The 18,513-nt window shown below is 38.7% G+C and overlaps 1 protein-coding gene and 1 long non-coding RNA gene across 4 annotated transcripts in view; one reads left to right on the top strand and one right to left on the bottom strand.

Annotated features, from left to right (window-relative positions):
* LOC308176258 overlaps positions 1-18,513 on the bottom strand; it is a 68,391-nt gene that overhangs the window by 20,629 nt on the left and 29,249 nt on the right. The window lies entirely within an intron of this gene.
* The window catches only part of ALDH1A2 (aldehyde dehydrogenase 1 family member A2), a 56,378-nt gene that overhangs the window by 31,461 nt on the left and 6,404 nt on the right, over positions 1-18,513 (top strand). Inside the window, exons 5-12 of the mRNA XM_080551798.1 lie at positions 3-64; positions 2,734-2,862; positions 2,993-3,106; positions 12,420-12,522; positions 15,470-15,654; positions 16,371-16,535; positions 16,956-17,113; positions 17,916-17,990. Of these exons, the coding sequence (XP_080407924.1) occupies positions 3-64; positions 2,734-2,862; positions 2,993-3,106; positions 12,420-12,522; positions 15,470-15,654; positions 16,371-16,535; positions 16,956-17,113; positions 17,916-17,990 (991 nt within the window). The remainder of the gene's footprint in view (positions 1-2; positions 65-2,733; positions 2,863-2,992; positions 3,107-12,419; positions 12,523-15,469; positions 15,655-16,370; positions 16,536-16,955; positions 17,114-17,915; positions 17,991-18,513) is intronic.

Genomic DNA, 18,513 nt, shown 5'->3' with positions numbered 1-18,513 from the left:
AGATGGAGATTATTTTACGTTTACAAGACATGAACCCATCGGAGTGTGTGGACAGATCATCCCTGTGAGTATCTCTACCAGCGCCTTCTATTTATTTTCATTTAAACCAGCTCTCTTTAAAGACACATAAAACATGGTCCTCAGCTATGTGTGTTTTCCATTACGAAAAAAGCTGAGCTCATATTGTTGACATATCTTTAACAGCCTCCCTGCAAATGCTTATTTGAACATGCTAATAGGGTTTAGGCTCTGTTATTAGGAGTTAAGTTCTCAAGTCATAGAATTCTCATGATTAAAACAAGCAAAGCAAAACACAGTGTTAATATGCTGGCTGTGGTTATGGATGTTCACACAACTTACGGAAAATTGATGCTTTGCTGTGGCAGTCTTTTTATTTATTTAGTTTTTACTGTGATTTAACAGGCTCCTCAGTTCCTGGGAGAATGTGATGCATTTTAATTCTATTCTTTCCTGCTATTTCTTTTACAAGGCTGGAAGAGAAGAAGAAACTCCAGGAGACATATCATTACAATTAACATTGCGTAGCTAGTAAGAGACATTAAATGTTTATTTGTTATGAGAGAGAAACACAGTGTTTCATCAAATATAATACTGCCTCTACACTCCAATATACATCCTTAACACACTGTTGCTGAACATGACATGGGAATTACACTGAAAAGCTAACTTTTTCAGAAGAACTAGTTAACAGGCTTTGGCAGAAATTTCAATGGGAGGCTCATATATAGCTATTAAAATATTGTGTGGAAGCTTTTTTCCTTGACAAAGCATTGGGAAACTAATCAAGACATTCTCTGAAAATTTTGTTCATGTTATTTTGTTCATGTTAACCACAAACCCACTTAACAGCAACATGCAGTATTTCCATTAAATGAGGAGCAGCCAGAAAAGATTACTTTAACAATGCTAAGCCCGTTTTCCCTATTTATATTTGTTGTTATTTTATGCCTTTGTTAAGGCATAAAACACTGCGGAAGCTCAGAGTCTGTGGCTACAGCCATCCTGCAGACATCTACGCATTATCCAATTCCATTCACAAGTCATCTTTATGATTTCACACCTTTGTGGCCATTGTTCAGTTCAGTGCATGGATGCAAAGTGGCAACCTCAACAGCTAACCCCAAAGTTGCTAGACATTTCTTTGGATTGTCTCATTGAGCTTAACTGACAAATCTGCTGAAGAAACCTTGGCCAAGGTCTGAAGCAGGATTTATTTAGTTTAGATCTGTAAAACTCTTTGTCTGGGGTACCCAGCCATCTACCACACTTGTCCATTCCCCTTCCCCCCCATCCCCAGTTTCTACTTTGAAACTTCTACATGGCTGTCATACACATCTACTCTAACACTACTGCTAATCTGTTACATATTTCCTTCACAGCTACCAGTCACAGAGTACAGCCCCAGGGCTGCTGCATGCACTCAGCCATTGCACTACCAAATAAATTATTACAAAAATAAAATTAAACAGCAAGCCTAGCACTAAACTCCTCGTCTTCATTCACATCCTAGCTTCCATCAAAACATACCCTCTTTGGCAGCTTTGTAGCATAAACAGGGCTACATACTACCCTATAAAACTCGTCAAAGCTCTCCTTGCAATACCATTACAAGTGCAGGCTGTCAGCACGCTGTTGGCCCAATAGCTCCCCTCCTAGGTTTATATACTAGAGATGGAATTAAAACATCACTTTGTCTCCGGAGTTTATAAACAACTGAGGGAGTAAAAAATTGGGTGTTCGGTGAAGAAAAGACAGTTGTGTATTTTTTCAAGCTAGCCAGGGGCTAGAGAGATGTCTATGAGAGTGGCAGCTGATATGCATCAGGCAGTAACATGTTCTGGCCAGTGGCTGACTGATAGTTTCTGTTTTCTTTCTAAAGGAGATTATTATATGCCTTTATGAGAGTGATGCAATTATTTTATTATGCTAGTATTTTCACTAAAATCACTGGAACTATCCACTTAACCTGTTAGGATCAGACCTGGATGCAGAAAGCTAAAGACTTGTTACCCTTATCTTTACCCACAACTTGTTTATACACCAAATTAATATAACCCACTACATTTTCTGCTGCAGTTACATGAAGTTGAAATTAATGGTGATGCAGAATTTTTATTTCAGCAGTTTTTGTCAACTTTGCACTCTTCTTCTCATGCCTTTCATATAAACTGCAGGGTAAGAAAATTTTGAGAAAAGATACTAATGAAATGCTTTGACCTAATATTGACACTTATAGAAGAGTTTTACTGTAATTTCATCATTTAGTGATTATATAATTTGAGTATAAATCTTCTGTCTTAAGATGTATTCTAAGAATGGAAATATACATCTAAAAATGCTTCAGCATGAACAAACAGTTCATTCTGAATGTATCTGTAGCAAGAACCATTTGTCGTGAGAGTTAAAAGTGCCAACTGCAAAACAGTAAATGAAATAAAAAGCTGTGAGTAAAAAAAATAACAGCAGAAGATTATTTTATAAAAACTGCGGGTCGGGTCTTTATTTCTTTGAACTGAAGAGAAAGAATGAGAAGGTCACTGTTCTCACTTTCTTAATGGCGGTAATTTAAAAAAAAAAAATTCTTGCTTTGTGCTGGGCAAGATTTATGTTGAGGATAGGCCTGAGAAGTAAGTGAGGTAGCAGCTTGACATCTTGAAAACAAAACACCACTGCAATATTTTTCCATCTATCAACTTTTATTTTTTCCTACAGTGGAACTTCCCCCTGCTGATGTTTGCATGGAAGATTGCTCCAGCTCTGTGCTGTGGCAATACAGTAGTTATTAAACCCGCAGAACAAACACCACTCAGCGCTCTCTATATGGGAGCCCTCATCAAGGAGGTAAGAATAATTGACAGGAATAATGTCCATCTCTCCTTATGGAGAAGGAACTACCAGCACATGGCTGGTTTAACATGCTCTGTCAGTTTTCATAAATCATGCTTCCCTGCATTCATTCCTATTTTGACAGGCTGGCTTTCCACCAGGAGTTGTCAATATTTTGCCAGGATTTGGTCCAATTGTTGGTGCAGCTATAGCATCTCATGTTGGCATTGATAAAATTGCATTTACTGGATCTACTGAGGTAAGAGTGTTCCTAGATAAATACTTAGGGAGATAGAATTAAGTCCTTGTATTACATTTTTCACTGTCACTGAATAAAAGAGATGCATTTATGTAACACCGGTCTGTCCCTCCCAGCTAAGCTTATATACTGTAGTACTATCACAGCATAAATGGCTCTTTTCCTCCAGCTCCTGCTGTGCCCAGCACCTCAGTACAGGAGATATGGCTAGAAAAATATTGCTGGGATTTCCTGTGGGCTTAAGAGGATGTGAATCACATGCAAGTAAGCAGAACATCCAGTGTATATAACAGCATACATAAATTCTGCTTTAGCATTCATAATTTGTGTATCTTGGCATATTTGGGGAAAAGGGGAGAGGAAGGGGGCAAACTGGGGCAAATACACTTCAGCTTCGATGCTGCATTCAAGTATACTGAGGAGGAGGAGGAGGTCTAGAAAGGAAGGATTGCAGGGAGAAAAGGAAATTGTCCAAGGTGTCTGTTCCCAGAATGACACTGAATGTTCCCAACAAAGACGCTGCCCAGAAGATGATGGAGACAATGGTCTCCTGGATGCCAAAATATCTTGCAATGATTCAATGATGCAGACGTTACAGAGGAGGTTAGGACTGAAGAGGAAGGCTGTCATCTGCAGAAAGAGAAACAAATCCCTCAAGTCATATTGTGCAAAGCCAGCTGTTATCAGGGTTGGGCTGGGGGGGGGGGGGGGGGGGGCGGGATGATAGAGGTACTCCAGACTGAAGTCACAGGAGAAGGGGCCTTATCTCATCCTCTGAAGGCAGACAGAAAGGAATCTCCATGGGAGTTTCAGGGCTGGTTATATTTAGAGGGTGCTAAAAACAGGCCCTTTTCAATTCAAAATCTGTCAAGCTATTGTATGGAGGGAGCTCAACCCCAGGGATCCAGTCTCTCTTTGATATGCTTGACTCCCACTCGTGGCAGTTGCAGGCTGTATGCATCCCAGGGATGCTGCACTTCATACTGAGTCAAGTTTGTTGAGTCAATAAATAGACTGACCAGACAGCCCTACTAGAGATGTGTGTGTACATTCCTGGTGTGCCCAGGGATTGCAGACACTAGATTAACTCTTTCAAATAAATAATTTTGGTGGAATTATCCTGTAATTGTTTGAAGTTACCACATGAACCTAAATTATCAGTAAAATGTAGCTGTATGCCTAATTTGCATACACAGTTATCTTTCAATTACTATATGCACATTAATTTTTACGGCAATTTTAGATTATAACATACACTGGTTATATACTAAGTCAATGGCACCATTAGATTTCAGATGATTCTGAGGAATTACTATAGTCTTTACATCTCCTGTAACCAATTTATATTAGCATCCTAGAGTACTGAAAACCTTAATACGAGCTGATTACCCCCCATAAATTAAGTTGAAACAATTGTTTTCATAAAGATATGTGGTCTCTGTTTAAGATAAATATTCTATTATACAGGATGTTACACTGTTTGGAGGAGGAAAAATACAGATGGGTTAGGTTTCAAAGTTGTCTTTTGTAGCCAAAATAAATTTTTATTGTAGCTCCAGACAGCTTTAGTTTTAATAGGCGTTTAAACTCAAAAGCTGTGGGTTTTATACTAACTCAGTGCCTACCTTTAAAAGCCTTACTAATAGGAAGTGAAAAGCATTACAGAGATGAAAAAGACATTCTCTAAGAACCTAAAGCAAGAACAGATGGAACGTTTTAATGCAGGGTTAGTGTAAACTATTCCATATTGTTTCTGATTTCCTGTAACACTGATTTTTTGTACGAGCAAGTCAACATTGTAACATTTTAAACACAATGCTGTGATATGAGCTGAACAATGGAGTGTGTAACTACTCCAAAATAGTTTTCCATTTCTAATGAAATAATAATGGAAATATTTTGTCTCTCTAGTCTTGGGGCATGTCAATTGTACATTTCAGTGATGTGGACTTCCGATAGCCATCAGATATGTAAATGGCAAGATACTAACTTCCATTTCCGCCTTTCATCCAGGTGCTAGTTAAGGCAGTTAATACTTTCAACATGAGCAAGTTAATAGTAAAACCAATCAATACAATAGCAAACATCTTCAAGTTTAGATATCTGAAGCATGTTTTCATCTCAAATTTCCACCATGGAGTTCTTTCAGAGAAAAATATAAATGGTTTACCTTTCAAATGTATACTTCTCCCTATTGAAAACTTTCTATTTGCCTGTAAAAATCTCACATATACACACACAGAAAAGGCTATTGCTACCTATTTCCTGCAAAGTTTTTTTTTTAAAGAAAGCAGCAGAAATCAGGCTGCTTTTCCTACAAATAATTTTAATGCTAACATTTTACAAAATTTATAGACTCCATTCCACAGACAAAAGAAACAAGAGCAAGAAGGCCAAGTTCATGACCATATCTCAATAAAGTCTGACATAGCCACACCAAAGATCCATCCAGCCTAGTACCTTATCTTGCAATATGACCAGTAACAGATTGCTTATAGAAGAACAGAGCATGTGTGATCCTTTCCCTGCTGTAGCCTCACAACCTCTGGTAGCTGACAATTTAAATACTTCCTAAGCCTAAAGATGTGAGTGGATGATTGTATTGTATTTAATATAGTGACCGATGGCCATGTCATCCTTGCAATCTCTTCAAGATTTGCCTTCATATTATTGTAGCAAGGAATGGAAAGTTTCACAGTTTTTGAACTGTGTGCACTTACAGTTTGTGTTTCCAACATTGATGGGAACTGTTTGCTTCTAAGGAGTTCAGTAAGTCCAAGCTTAACTCTGAGCAGGAAAAAGAAAAGTCATGCTTGGGGACAGTACCCTGGCTCTATTTCTTTTTAATTTCTCAGGTTCTCTAGTGCTTTCAAAATTAAGTACTATTTGCTTTTCAAATACTCTCAAGTACTATGTGAAAAATCATCTAGAAAGACCTATTTTCCTGTGGTACCATCACTGTTAAATTCCACTTCTCTCTTTTCTTCTGACCCTTCTTTTTATGGGTTAGTTTATGCAGAGAAGAACAGTAGTCTTCCAGCTCTTTCTTCCCTTAGAGTACTTCTTGTGGAACACCCTCCCATGGATCACTTCCTCTCCCAGTCCCATAGTACGTGGCTCTCAAAACTCTTCCCTCTAAAGCTCAGAAGGAAGGGCTCTGTAGACACCCAGTGGGCTACGAATTTCACTTTGACAACTGTTGCACTAGAAGAAAGAAAATCATACTGAGTAAGAAAGCAAGCTTAAAAATACTGTGTCTCCTTAAGTTCCAGCAGCTTTCTTGGCTTTGCTTTCTTTGGTTCATACTCTTCAGCAGCTTTTTAACATAAGTGTTTATTTTTACCGTGTTGTTTTTAGTGAACCAGAGCTGATCCATAGACTCCATAATTATGGCCATCTCCTCTAAGGCTTCACCGACACGTTTTTTCCTCATCTTCCACAATCATTGAACTTAAACTGCCCAAAATAATCTTTCCCCAACCAATCTGACCATGTCAACGCTTGTTCCCATTCCTTTCCTACCTTCCCTTGAAAGATCATAAGCATTTTAAGCATCCCATTACATTTTACGGTAGTTCTCCTTGATCTTTCAGGTCCCTAGTTGAAGGGAACTGGTTTAGTTCTGTTTAACAGTTAAATTTTCCTGTAGGACTTACTACCAACAATTTAATTAAAATTCAGTCCGTTTTATTTTCTGAGCTTCAGAACAGATCCAAACTCTAGATGTCTGGTTCACCCATGTAATTGGGCTGCAAAGCAAAGAAGTACAGGAGAGGTTATGTAAGTCTCTTCCCCTACAGTTAAATGAGCAGCAGACCTTATTGATTTCCAAGACAACTACTGATGAGGAGACAATTTTTACACATACTAACACATGCAGTGAGGTTCTTCTTCACCTTCCAGTTACCTTCTTATTGTCTGAAAGAACTTTTGCAAAGTAGTGAAAAGTAAAAGATGAACAAATAGTATAGAAAAGCAGCCATAAAGAAGCTGCTTTACTCTTCGTATGCCTTTATTTTCACACAGGACTGTGAATACAAAGTCACTGCAAATACAGCTATATTTTGACTGCTATGAGCTGTCTGGCCGTGCCTGTATGTGTGCTCCATTTGAACTGGAACAGGGTACTTATAAGTTCTTGGTGCACATGGAATAGTTAGGCACAGTCTGTTTTGGATTTAAGATTAGAGATGATTATGGAGAGTAAGAAGCTATGCATCTAAGAAAATGAGCATCTAAAGGACTGACTGGATTAAAAATCTTGTTTGCTGCAAAAGTGTAATGAGTTCTAATAACTTCTGTTCAAAAAAACAAATGTGTTACCTCCAAATCAGAGTGGCTTACAACTCTCTCCAGTTGTCAGATGCTCTCGAGATGAGAATCATAGATAGTACACAAAATATTTGAAGCCTTGGCCAACTAGAAATTTATCCTAAGTGGCTGCTTTCCACTTTGTTCAAACTATGACCCATTAAAAGGCAGACAGATTAAAGATAGGATTCAGGTCTATGTCCATGCAGTTCTGTGGAGTAACCCAAATAAATATCCAATAAATTGTTCTGGATGCCTGTGTAAACGAAGGGTCTATAAACAACTTCAAAAAAAAAAAAAACAGAAGTCTGCATTTTGCTTGGCAGAATGTTTTCTTTATGCACTTAGATTAACAAACCATGATCTCATCATTAGTCAACAAGATACTAGAGAGACCATCAAAGCAAACTACAGGAGCGTCGAGGTTGATTCTTGCCAAACAAATGTTCGTAGCTAACAGCTGTATTACCACTGATTCTAATTTACTCAGCAGGATTCGCCTTTCATTTCCAAAGTGATATGAATGTCACAATGCATGATGTAGACAGAAAAAATACCTACTGCACTAGTAATGAGTTGTGTCAGTTCTCCTGTATCATACAATCACATGCTGGTTTTGGACATCAGGAATTACATCCTAACATTTTCCACTTCAACAACAAGAATCCTAAAGGTGATGTGTCCTGTTTTGAGACAGCTAACAATGCTACAGACATGCCCTGTTCAAAGTAAGAATAGTTTAGGCAGGCAATATTATCATTTATTCATTCTATTCTATATTAATTCTTTATTATATTAATTCTTGCTTCTGCTTAACCTGTTTGATCATATCTTGGACAACTATGCTTCCTGAATTAAAAGTTGTTCTTCCCTTTTTCCCTCCTTGGTAATTTTGGAAGAATTTAGGGAACTGTCCTTGGATGACTATGGCCTACAACAATTATTATGTCAAAGGGATGTGCCTTTTTAAAACTGAAACAAATGGGGTGATGTACAAACCCTTTCAGTCAGTAAGAGTTTAGCCGCAGACTTCCACAGGGCCAGTATTTACCCAAGGAACAAATAAGCCACTTATAGCTTAGGAGTCTCTCCAGGGATTTCTGTTTGGGATTCCCTTTTCACGTGCTGAACAATTCACTGTGCTTTCTTCAGTGCTGGTCCTCACACAGGGCATTGCACAGTCAAATAAAGCTGCTCTTCTTCATGCCAACATTTTAACAGAGACACTTGTCTCTGCTGAATCTGGGGACACATCCCAAACATCCTTGTCCCAAAATGTTACATTTTCATATAATCTGGGTTTAAAATTAATAATAATAATACAAACATCATAGACTAAGTAGAAGCATGGGTTTGAAAGTTTTGCCAGAACACCGATGACTTTCTGTTAGAAAACAGAGGAATTTTTGTATCTGATCATACCGTCTCCTAGAACCTTATCAATCTCCTGTAATTTACAACACTTACCATTCTTCAGAAACCTTCCCAATAACCCAAGAACACTATAATAGCGAAGATGGGTAGCCCAGTTACTTATAATATCTACGTAGCTGATGATCTGTGTTTCTTCCATCAGTTTTTGCACTGTTCATGGAATCTTTTAATTTACAAAGCAAACCCTTGACAGTCTTGTCTATGGTAGAGTGCAAGAAAATTATCTGCCATTCATCTAAGCTGCTGTTCCCTTTGATTCAGGTGTTCCCCAATAGCTTAACATGTATCTGTGACAAAAGGAGGCTCAGAGCAGAGGAGAAGCTGGAGGTTCTGACAAAGATGTAGAGGAAGTATCACAAACCTTGAAGGTTTGCTTTTGACTTGTGAGACTTCCAGTGCTTTAAAAGGCAAAAACACCTGTACCATTTAGATACTGATTTCTGTCTGAAAACAGAGAATTAAGAGAACACAAAAGGCAATAGACTTTTTTTGAATTTCTGCACAGAAGTATTTAAAATGACTGCATGAGCATCCTCTTGAAAGAGACATTAAACTTCCAACACAGAATGTACACATAATGTACAAATAAGCAACAAGCAAGTGTTGTTTATCACAATATACTCTCAATTCCTAACATTCTACAGTTCACAGTCCAGAAACTATTCTTCAAGAAGCTGTTTTTGCACAGGGGTGTTCCAAAATGTTTCTTTAATCTTTTGTTGTTGTTGTTGTTCTGAGTAACAGATTGTTTTCTTTGAGATGGGCCAAATTACATCTGCCTCACACTCCATGCAGCTTACAAGGTTATGGTACTTCACAAGCTATCCAGGGATACTCCTGATATCAATCTTGAAGCCTATTCAAAACAAGGATGGGGAGTCAGGGGTTTCTCTGCCAACATTCCTGCTGAATAAATGCACAACTCCATTATCTGTGGGGGAGTCCTCTCTTCCAGTGTTCCCTTGCAAGTCTGTACTGCCTATTGGGAGCTCACAGATATATCTGAGAGACGCCACAGGAAGCATGTACTGAAAGACCATACAGATTGGAACACTATCACTTATCCCTTTCATGCTGTCTTTCTCCATAAAGAGAGGGTCGGTTACAAAAGGCTGTCTTTGTCGCTAAATAATCACAGCTCCGGTGCCCTCCCTAAGACTTTTCTCAACCTGTGTATATAGGGCACAAAAGGAGCACAGTGAAGAAAAATGCTGAGCAGCCTGAGCCCTACCAACCTCATGTCTACGCCGATTTCTGATGGGAAGGATACAGTGAGGCTGTTAAGTTTATACATGCAAAATCAACAATAACCTCCCTGTATAACAGTACTCTGGACACATTTTTTTCAAATTAACGCCATTGTCTCCAAGCCTCATGGACTTTAGTATTTGCCATTCACAGTATTTGGACTTGCATATTTGCCAGTCACTTGTTTGCATATAGTTCTTTTGAAGTCTGTATTTACAGACAGAACAGTTTTGACATTGAAGTGGTAGAATGGAAGCGGGGGAGGGATGGAGGGCTGAACACCTTGCTCTGGTTTCCTCAGTCTGTTCTGCTCTTTGTGGATTTTTGTGGGGAAAGTGGTGATTGTTGTTCTTTGAGAGAGGGAGGTTCAAGGCAGTGAGGGTGTGAATGGCATTGGCTGGCACTGGCTATAAACACAGCATTCTCACTGGTTTAGTGTACATTTCCAGCACAGTTTGAGAGGCTGGAATTTGCAGATGACGTGCTTGATATAAGTAGTGGGAGTAGAGGGCAGGAAAGGTCCTTCTTTTTCATGTTCACTTCTGGCTGTCAGTCAAACACAGCAATAAAATCAGCTCCAATTAAGGGGATATGCAAGGAATTTTGTGATAATGTCAACACTCTATTCCATCAGTACAGGGGTAAAGAAAAGAAGCTAATGTTAATTTCTTTAAAATAAATAAATAAATAAAAAGCCTCTCATACACAATTGTGGTATCACCAGATACACAGTTAATCACAATTGTACATGAAGTCATTCACAATTCCTTCATTATCCTGTGGGGGTGGGTTTCTTTCTTTTTTTTTTTTTTTCTGGGGGGGCCCTGGTTTCTGTTTCATTTGCTTTCTGATTACTCCAGTGCTGACTTAACTTTCTCCAGCAGACTGACTTCAGTTCTCTAGTAGGTTTGGCTTCTCATCAATTAACCCCTTACTGCTAGGAATCCCACTCACCTGACCTTAGAAATAGAAAACTGAGAAATCTCATCAGCTAGAGACTATACTAGACTCTACAGTATATAGTATATAGACTATACTAGAGAAAGAAGTCCAACTGCAGACTCACTCACATCTCACTTCACATCTAACTTTCCATGTGATCTTAAAAGATGTCCCACTTGAAAGAAAGTACTTATAAAAGTTCTCAAGTTTATCAGTAGTAAACAGACACTTAATCCTGTGCTTTACTGTCTGGTCTTAAATCTACCTGTGATAATTCCTTAGTATGGGCACAGTTACATTTCAACAGTACAGAATCTGATTTATTTTTCACTCATTGATCCAGGGAGGGGAGAATTTCCAGAGAATACAGCTGCCTCTCCAACTATATGCCATGCCCCCTCTGTACAGGGTACACAAAACATGTCAAATACGTAGCTGTCAGACTGCTACTCCTTCAACCCTCATGTTTCTTGGTGAGATCTGCAACTTGAGGCTGCTCCAATTTCCTCATTGGGCTGCATTCTGCTCCAGCTGACCCCACAATCTACAAAGATATTTAGAGGTGCTTTTGACCTCCTCAACCCATATTAAGATTATCTGTGGTGCAGCTGAGGGTCAGATCTGGGATGGTGCATTTCTAACTTCTTGCCCTGCTTGGTATTCGGCTGTATGCTGCTAATCCTGCAGAAGAGGCTGAAGATTTCCTCAGAATCTGATGTATTCTCAATCATGATTTCAGTGTCAAATTACTTAAAACTTTAAGTGCTGAAAAACAAATTTTGAAGCAAACAAATGCCCTCCCACAGTTTGGCTAACACTCTAGAAACTGTAAGTAGTAAGAGTGAAATAAATTCTACTAACACTCATCGCTTGGGATAACTAATACCTGGACTATATAAAGAAGCGTGATAACAGTTATTACTAATGAACAGTAGTAAGCTTAGTACAGGCTTAATACATACTGTGGTATCAGATCTGTTTTGTTCCACATGAAACTTAAAATCACATAACCAAATCTCTTGGCAATGGTATGTAAAACCTTGTGAACAGGGCAGTAGTTTGGATGGAAGTAATTCTAGCTATGTCAGTTTCAGATTTTTAATTCAGCCCTCCTAAAGCACCCTAAAATAAAGCTGAAACCATGTTAGCATAGAGACAAAGGGATGAAGGGTACGAACACCTTGTGCTGTGCCTTGTCCCCTCTCCAATTCTAGAAAAAAAAAAGAACTGGAAAGCTGTCCACTGATTATGAGAATCTGTTTAGATTGAAGAACCTGCTGGATTATTTAAGGCTCAGTTCCAGTGATGTCCAGCATTGGCTGTTAAAGTGAACTGTATGACTACATTGCCTGTAAAACGTGTCCCCATTTCCTTTCAGGTTGGGAAGCTGATCCAAGAAGCAGCTGGAAGGAGTAATTTGAAGAGAGTTACACTGGAGCTGGGTGGGAAAAGCCCAAACATTATTTTTGCAGATGCGGATTGTAAGTCAGCACTTCCACATTTTTCTTAAATGTTTGTGTGGCTTTTCTATTTTCATTTTAGGGCTTATCTTTTAGACAAAGTGAAATGGACCAATATAGCTGTAACTAATTGCACTTTTCGATATTACAGGAACAGCCTGGGGTGTGGTAGTTTTATAAAAAGACAACATTTGTACCCAGAGATTCACAGAGGACAACAAAACAGAAAAACAGTTAAAACCAAGCACGTGGATATGGTGTTAATCAAAATCAAGGTCCCATATGTATTTGTTCTAAACTCTACAGCAAGGTGGCCTAGTGCTTTAAATATGGAAATTCTGTGATAGTTAGATTCATAGTAATCATAAAAAGGGAGGGCTTTGATTTACATTTGAGTGGCTAATCTACCCAGTGCAGTACTTTTTTAAGCTGTTTTGATGGTAGCTATAAATGGAGAGTCTTCCATTTAAAAAATCTTCACAATTGAACAACTGTGTATTGAAATATCCTCAATGCCATTGTCAGCAGGGAGCTGAAGATTTTGGCAACTGAATGATGTGCAGCTGGGATTTTTGGCACCTGAAGGTACAGGACAGCAGTTTAGAACAGGATAAAAACACAAACTGGAAGTTTCTGCTTAAATGATCAGCAGTGAAATAGTTAACAATGTTGATATTTAAATCGTCAGCAGGAGGTTTTGACGTTAACACCCCATTAAGATGAATGGGACAGTTCACACCTTGCCTTGACCTATTGTTTCAGGCTGTGTGCAGGCACACTCTACCTACTGCATTTTCTGAGAACTTACTTTGATTTGGTCTTTTAGTTTTAAAAATAGAAAGTGAACAGAAGAATGATCTGAATAGCATGAATTACAAGAGCTGGTTACAATCCCATATTCATTTTCAGAACTTATCAATGTTCAAACACTAGGAAAAGACTAAGAATTCTCAGGAGTTGAAGTCATTTCTACTTAAGAAAGTTTTATCAAGCTAGGAGTCTAAATTGCATAGTCATCCTAGTAAACCAAAAAAGGCTCCTGTGAACCAGAGTCAGGTGCAGATGTTACAGCCCTGTACTCCAGTTACACATCTCCATCTCCCACCAGAAATCACATCTCAAATGTCCTTTACCTACTAGCTCAGATTGGATCACCTGAACACTTCTAGTAGAGTAATATAGCCTGGGAGCATGTCTGTGTTGTCCCTTTCCACAGGGGAAGGACAAACACTCCTAGCTGCCACACAGAGGTATGGTTTATCTGTGACCTGAATCTGCCAAATAAGGTTGAAGACCTGGTGAGAAGTTGCAGGCAACAAGGGAATAACAGGGCACAGGGAAGAGCAAAGTCTTCCCCAGGACCGTCTGTTCCACAGTGTATCATACTAAAGCTCTCTGGCCTTCCCATAATTACAACCACTAGCACTTGACCTGAAATTCAGTCTTCAAAGCTCTGATTATTTAAGAACAGCAGACAATTTGCTCACGATTCCAAAGGAGCTGTTTGTTCTGTTTGAGGAACACTGTGTGCCAAAAGTTAGCAGAAAGCATGACAAAGCTGTTGAAGTTTAGTGCTCATGCACACGCAAACACACACACACACACACACACACACGCGAAAAAGAGAGAAAAATGGTTAGAGCCCCTTCATGGTGCCAAACTTTGCTAAGAGAAAGAAACATCAGTTAATCAGTTCTATCCACTATTGTTTTTAGTCTCCATGGAGCTGTCTGGGAAAACTTGAATGTGGTCCAGGGAATACCCCACATCATTTTTTTTTCCATGGCCATGCCGAACGCAGAATAAGACACTGCTGTTAGATGGAGTTGTTTAGGCCATGCTGAAAGTAAAGCATCATTGCTTTGTTTATGCCATAAAAGATTATACTTTAAACAATGTTCCAAAGTGTTACAGCTGATAACAGGTGCTGCAGGTCATCACTTTTTGATGATAAATTCAGTGCCACATGGCCCAAATGCTTTTCTAGTCAGCTATTATATGCCGTGGGAGATTTTGGCTCTTGTCTAAATATGGCTGTTTTTTCCTTTCCTGCTTGAATATTGGATGTGTTGCTTGCACCTCCGAAGTTGGAACAGGAATCAGGGATTGATTGTTCCATAATTGGCCTGTATTTTTAAAGCCTCACCTAGTCACTTGTATAGGCCAAGAAGATATTTCTGTCTTGCAGAAAAATAACCTGTCTCTTTGGGAAGGGTAACTCTTGCCATTATCAAAGTTAAATTCTCTCAAGTACTTGCTTAACCATAGTCCTCACATACACAGGATTAAATCAACTGCAAGTATAAGATGAGAAACAAATTTTCCCCTCCCCTACTGACTTTAAGTCAGACAGACTTCTATAGCATGGGGCACAATCCACTTCCTAGGGTCCTCTTAAGAGTTTTCATTAATAAATTACATGTTGTTAATGTGCAAGAGATTGCTGAAGCTGTTTTGCATGTCCTACTTCTATTGACTGCTACAACTGTAGCTTGATTTAACTTTTGCAGTGGGATCTTAAGCTGTATTTTGTGGCTTGTGTCAAGGGATGGCATGTAGAATGTATTATCTACGGACACTTCTTTAACTTGATGGTGCCTGAACTCCCAAGTGGTCCCTTGCAATCTGGTGCTTTTGAAACAGTTGTAATGCTCCTAATATCCCCCTAGTATAGCTCAGTCCAGGCTGGCAAAAGTGACCAAAAAAAAAAAATCAAATTCAGACATGTTAAAATGTATTAAAACTTCCTATTTTCACAGGGATTAAAACAAAAAATGAAATTAATCATCTTCACTTATGGCCTGGCACAACAATAATGTATTGTTCAGTGTTTTGGTGTTTTTAACCAAATTCTACTTCTGCTTTGAAGTTTTGGGAATGTGACACTATGTCATACCCATAACATTGGTACAACAGCAGATGTGTCTATGATGTTTCAGAGCAACGCCATGTTGTCTTGGTTTTGTAGTGGACTATGCTGTGGAACAAGCTCACCAAGGAGTCTTCTTCAATCAAGGTCAATGCTGCACTGCAGGCTCACGGATTTATGTGGAAGAATCAATCTATGAAGAGTTTGTAAGAAGAAGTGTAGAACGTGCAAAGAGGAGAGTAGTGGGGAGTCCTTTTGACCCAACTACAGAACAAGGTCCACAGGTAAATGAACAGTGCTTCAGCTCTGCAGCCCAGAAGGTGCCCAGGTGCCCAGAAGCACTTAAACTCTTAACACAACAGAGTTCAGTCTGTGCATATTCACTTGAAATCCTAGATCAGAGATGTCTTCTGTTTAGTGAAAACTCTCATCTTAAATATCAGTAAGTTCACCCCACAGTTTTAACAGCAAGATTCTGCTCTTCAGCCCCCAAAACACAGCTGCGAATTGCATAGTGCTACCATTCATAGGAGAAAGGCTCACAAAAGTCTTTTTGCAGGCACTTATTGTCAAGAATTGTCTACGACTGTAACTGTGCTTGTAGAGCACTACAGAAGAAAGAACTGTAAGCAAAAGATGGTCAGAATTACAAATATATCTTTAAAAGATGTTGCTGATACTAATAACCAGCTGGGCTTATACCACTGTCAAGAAGTTAATTTTGGACAAAAAAATAATGCCCTTGTTTGTTTGTTCTTATAAACCATCTCCCTTAGCAACAATGTGGGTTGAGCCACATACATACAGGGAAACATCCTGAAGAAGACTGAGCCCCAGGTTACAGTCAGCAGCTATCTGTAGATCTTTGGCCTCTCAAACTCAAACAGTGAAAATATGCATGAGGCTACTCTCTGGGACATGACTTGCCTAAAAAAATTATTTTGGCTTGATTATCTAAAGTGCATGGCCTGCAAGTCAAACAGCTTCTTCTCTCTTTCAGATTGATAAAAAACAATACAACAAGATCTTGGAACTGATTCAAAGTGGCATTACTGAAGGAGCAAAACTTGAATGTGGGGGTAAAGGGCTAGGAAGAAAGGGCTTCTTCATTGAACCTACGGTGTTTTCCAATGTAACAGATGACATGCGGATTGCCAAGGAGGAGGTACATGGGCAAGATCATTTCAGAATGTCCTAAACATGATTTTGTTTCTTTTGTTTATTTCTTGAGACAAAAGCTTTAGAGTGAAAATGACCACTATACCAAAAAAAAAAAAGAGTAAAATCTTCTCAGAACTTATTCATAGAGCAACTGACAGCATCAGTTTGTATAAAGAAGCTTAATTTTTGTCATTTGCTGTAGAGTCTCAGACTTGAAAGACAAGATAAAGGAAGAAATGAATTATGTTTCACTATGATGACTGCTTTGGGAAATTCACGCTTTTTTACAGACAGCTATTACTACTAATACAATCTGTAAAGAGTAAAACAGGAGAGGGCAGGCCATTTAAAAAGCAGAACAGAACAGGAATAAAATGCTTCTGAGTGAGCTGTTTTTCAAATTAATGATTAATCTTTGTTGCAGATTTTTGGGCCTGTTCAAGAAATACTGAGATTTAAAACCATGGATGAAGTTATAGAGAGAGCCAACAATTCTGACTTTGGGCTGGTAGCTGCTGTCTTTACAAATGACATAAACAAAGCCCTGACAGTCTCTTCAGCAATGCAGGCTGGGACAGTCTGGTAAGGCAGAAGTTATCACACTCCTGCTCTCAGAGATAAAGAGTTAGCTCATTATCATTATGTTACCTCGGTTTTGCACCCTTTGTCTTTGTGTTTATCTAGACCATCCTAGTGGTGAATCACTAACCAAGACACAGAACAGCTGTTGGAGAATGTAGTCAGTCTGCTCACTGCAGCTGAATGCTATTCAAAGTGGAAAAGTGCCTTGCTTTCTGTTAGCATGACCTTCCAGTTACACTGCTGAACAGCATTGCCTAAAACAAAACAGAGTGTATATGATCCTTTCTGTGGAGCAGAGGAAGCCTGTGAGGTTTCTGCTGAAGGCATAAGAAATTGTGTATTTTCTACAACCTTAAGGAACCAAAGGGACACCTATTTCTGTCTTGTATTTAGGTGTAGGAAGTGCCACTTCTAAAGTTTAATAGCTTGCAATTTGATATGTCAAGCCTGGATAAACTAAAGATCCGAGAGAAATCAGGTGGAAAAAGGACAAATTCAAACCTAATAGCTCTGTGTTATAAACTGGCACTAAAATTTGTCAGCAGATTAACAGTCCATTACTGAAGCTGTATCCAGGTGTTCAGTGCCTTCCTCCAGTCCTCACAAGCTAAATCCCACTCTCTTTAAAGCAAGGAGTAGAACGTTGCTTTTGTGGCATAAGTCCCTCCTTTCTTTTCAACAAGAGACCATTTTGTTATTACTAAGAGCTATACAGTATCCTTAGCTCCATGAGTTTCAGTATCTCCTGAGTTGTCCAAATGTCTGACAGTGCAATTGGACTTAATGCCTTTTCCTGTTACAGGATAAACTGCTACAATGCCTTAAATGCCCAAAGTCCTTTTGGAGGATTCAAAATGTCTGGCAATGGGAGAGAGATGTAAGTATTACACGGCTGTCTTCTAAACTATTTTGAGCTTTACAACTTAACAAACATTAGTGAATCCTTCCATGCAAATTAAGATCAGGACATAGTCCCATCAGAGGATCAGGGCATAGTATAAGATGACTCATAACCACTGCCAGCTCTAAATGCAAACGATTTATATGGTAAAACCATTTCTTTCCTTATTTATTTATTTATTTTGACACAACAAAATGAGTTACAAGGAGTCCTTTCTTATTCTGAAAGACACTGAAAATTTCTGAGTATTTTTTTAAACTGAAACCTGTGTTTTCCAAGTTTTCCTTCTCTGTATTAATCAGCAATTTTCCAGAAAGATTCTTTTTCATATCTTGCTTTATGCTTGTTGACTCATTTGTCGTACTTGTTTCAGAGTTGTTTTGCCATGTATTTTGCTTTCTTGCAATTTTTTTCCTTTCTGTTCCTTTTGCTACATTTATTAGTATAGGATCATCTGAATTTAATTTAAAAGGTGTCTGTCTTTTCCAGAATTATCAAC

This window comes from Anser brachyrhynchus, assembly GCF_964034855.1.
Source record: "Anser brachyrhynchus genome assembly, chromosome: 11".
Classification (NCBI taxonomy): Eukaryota; Metazoa; Chordata; class Aves; order Anseriformes; family Anatidae; genus Anser; species Anser brachyrhynchus.
Note: the sequence above shows the minus strand (reverse complement) of the source record. Positions and strands in the feature narration are given on the sequence as shown.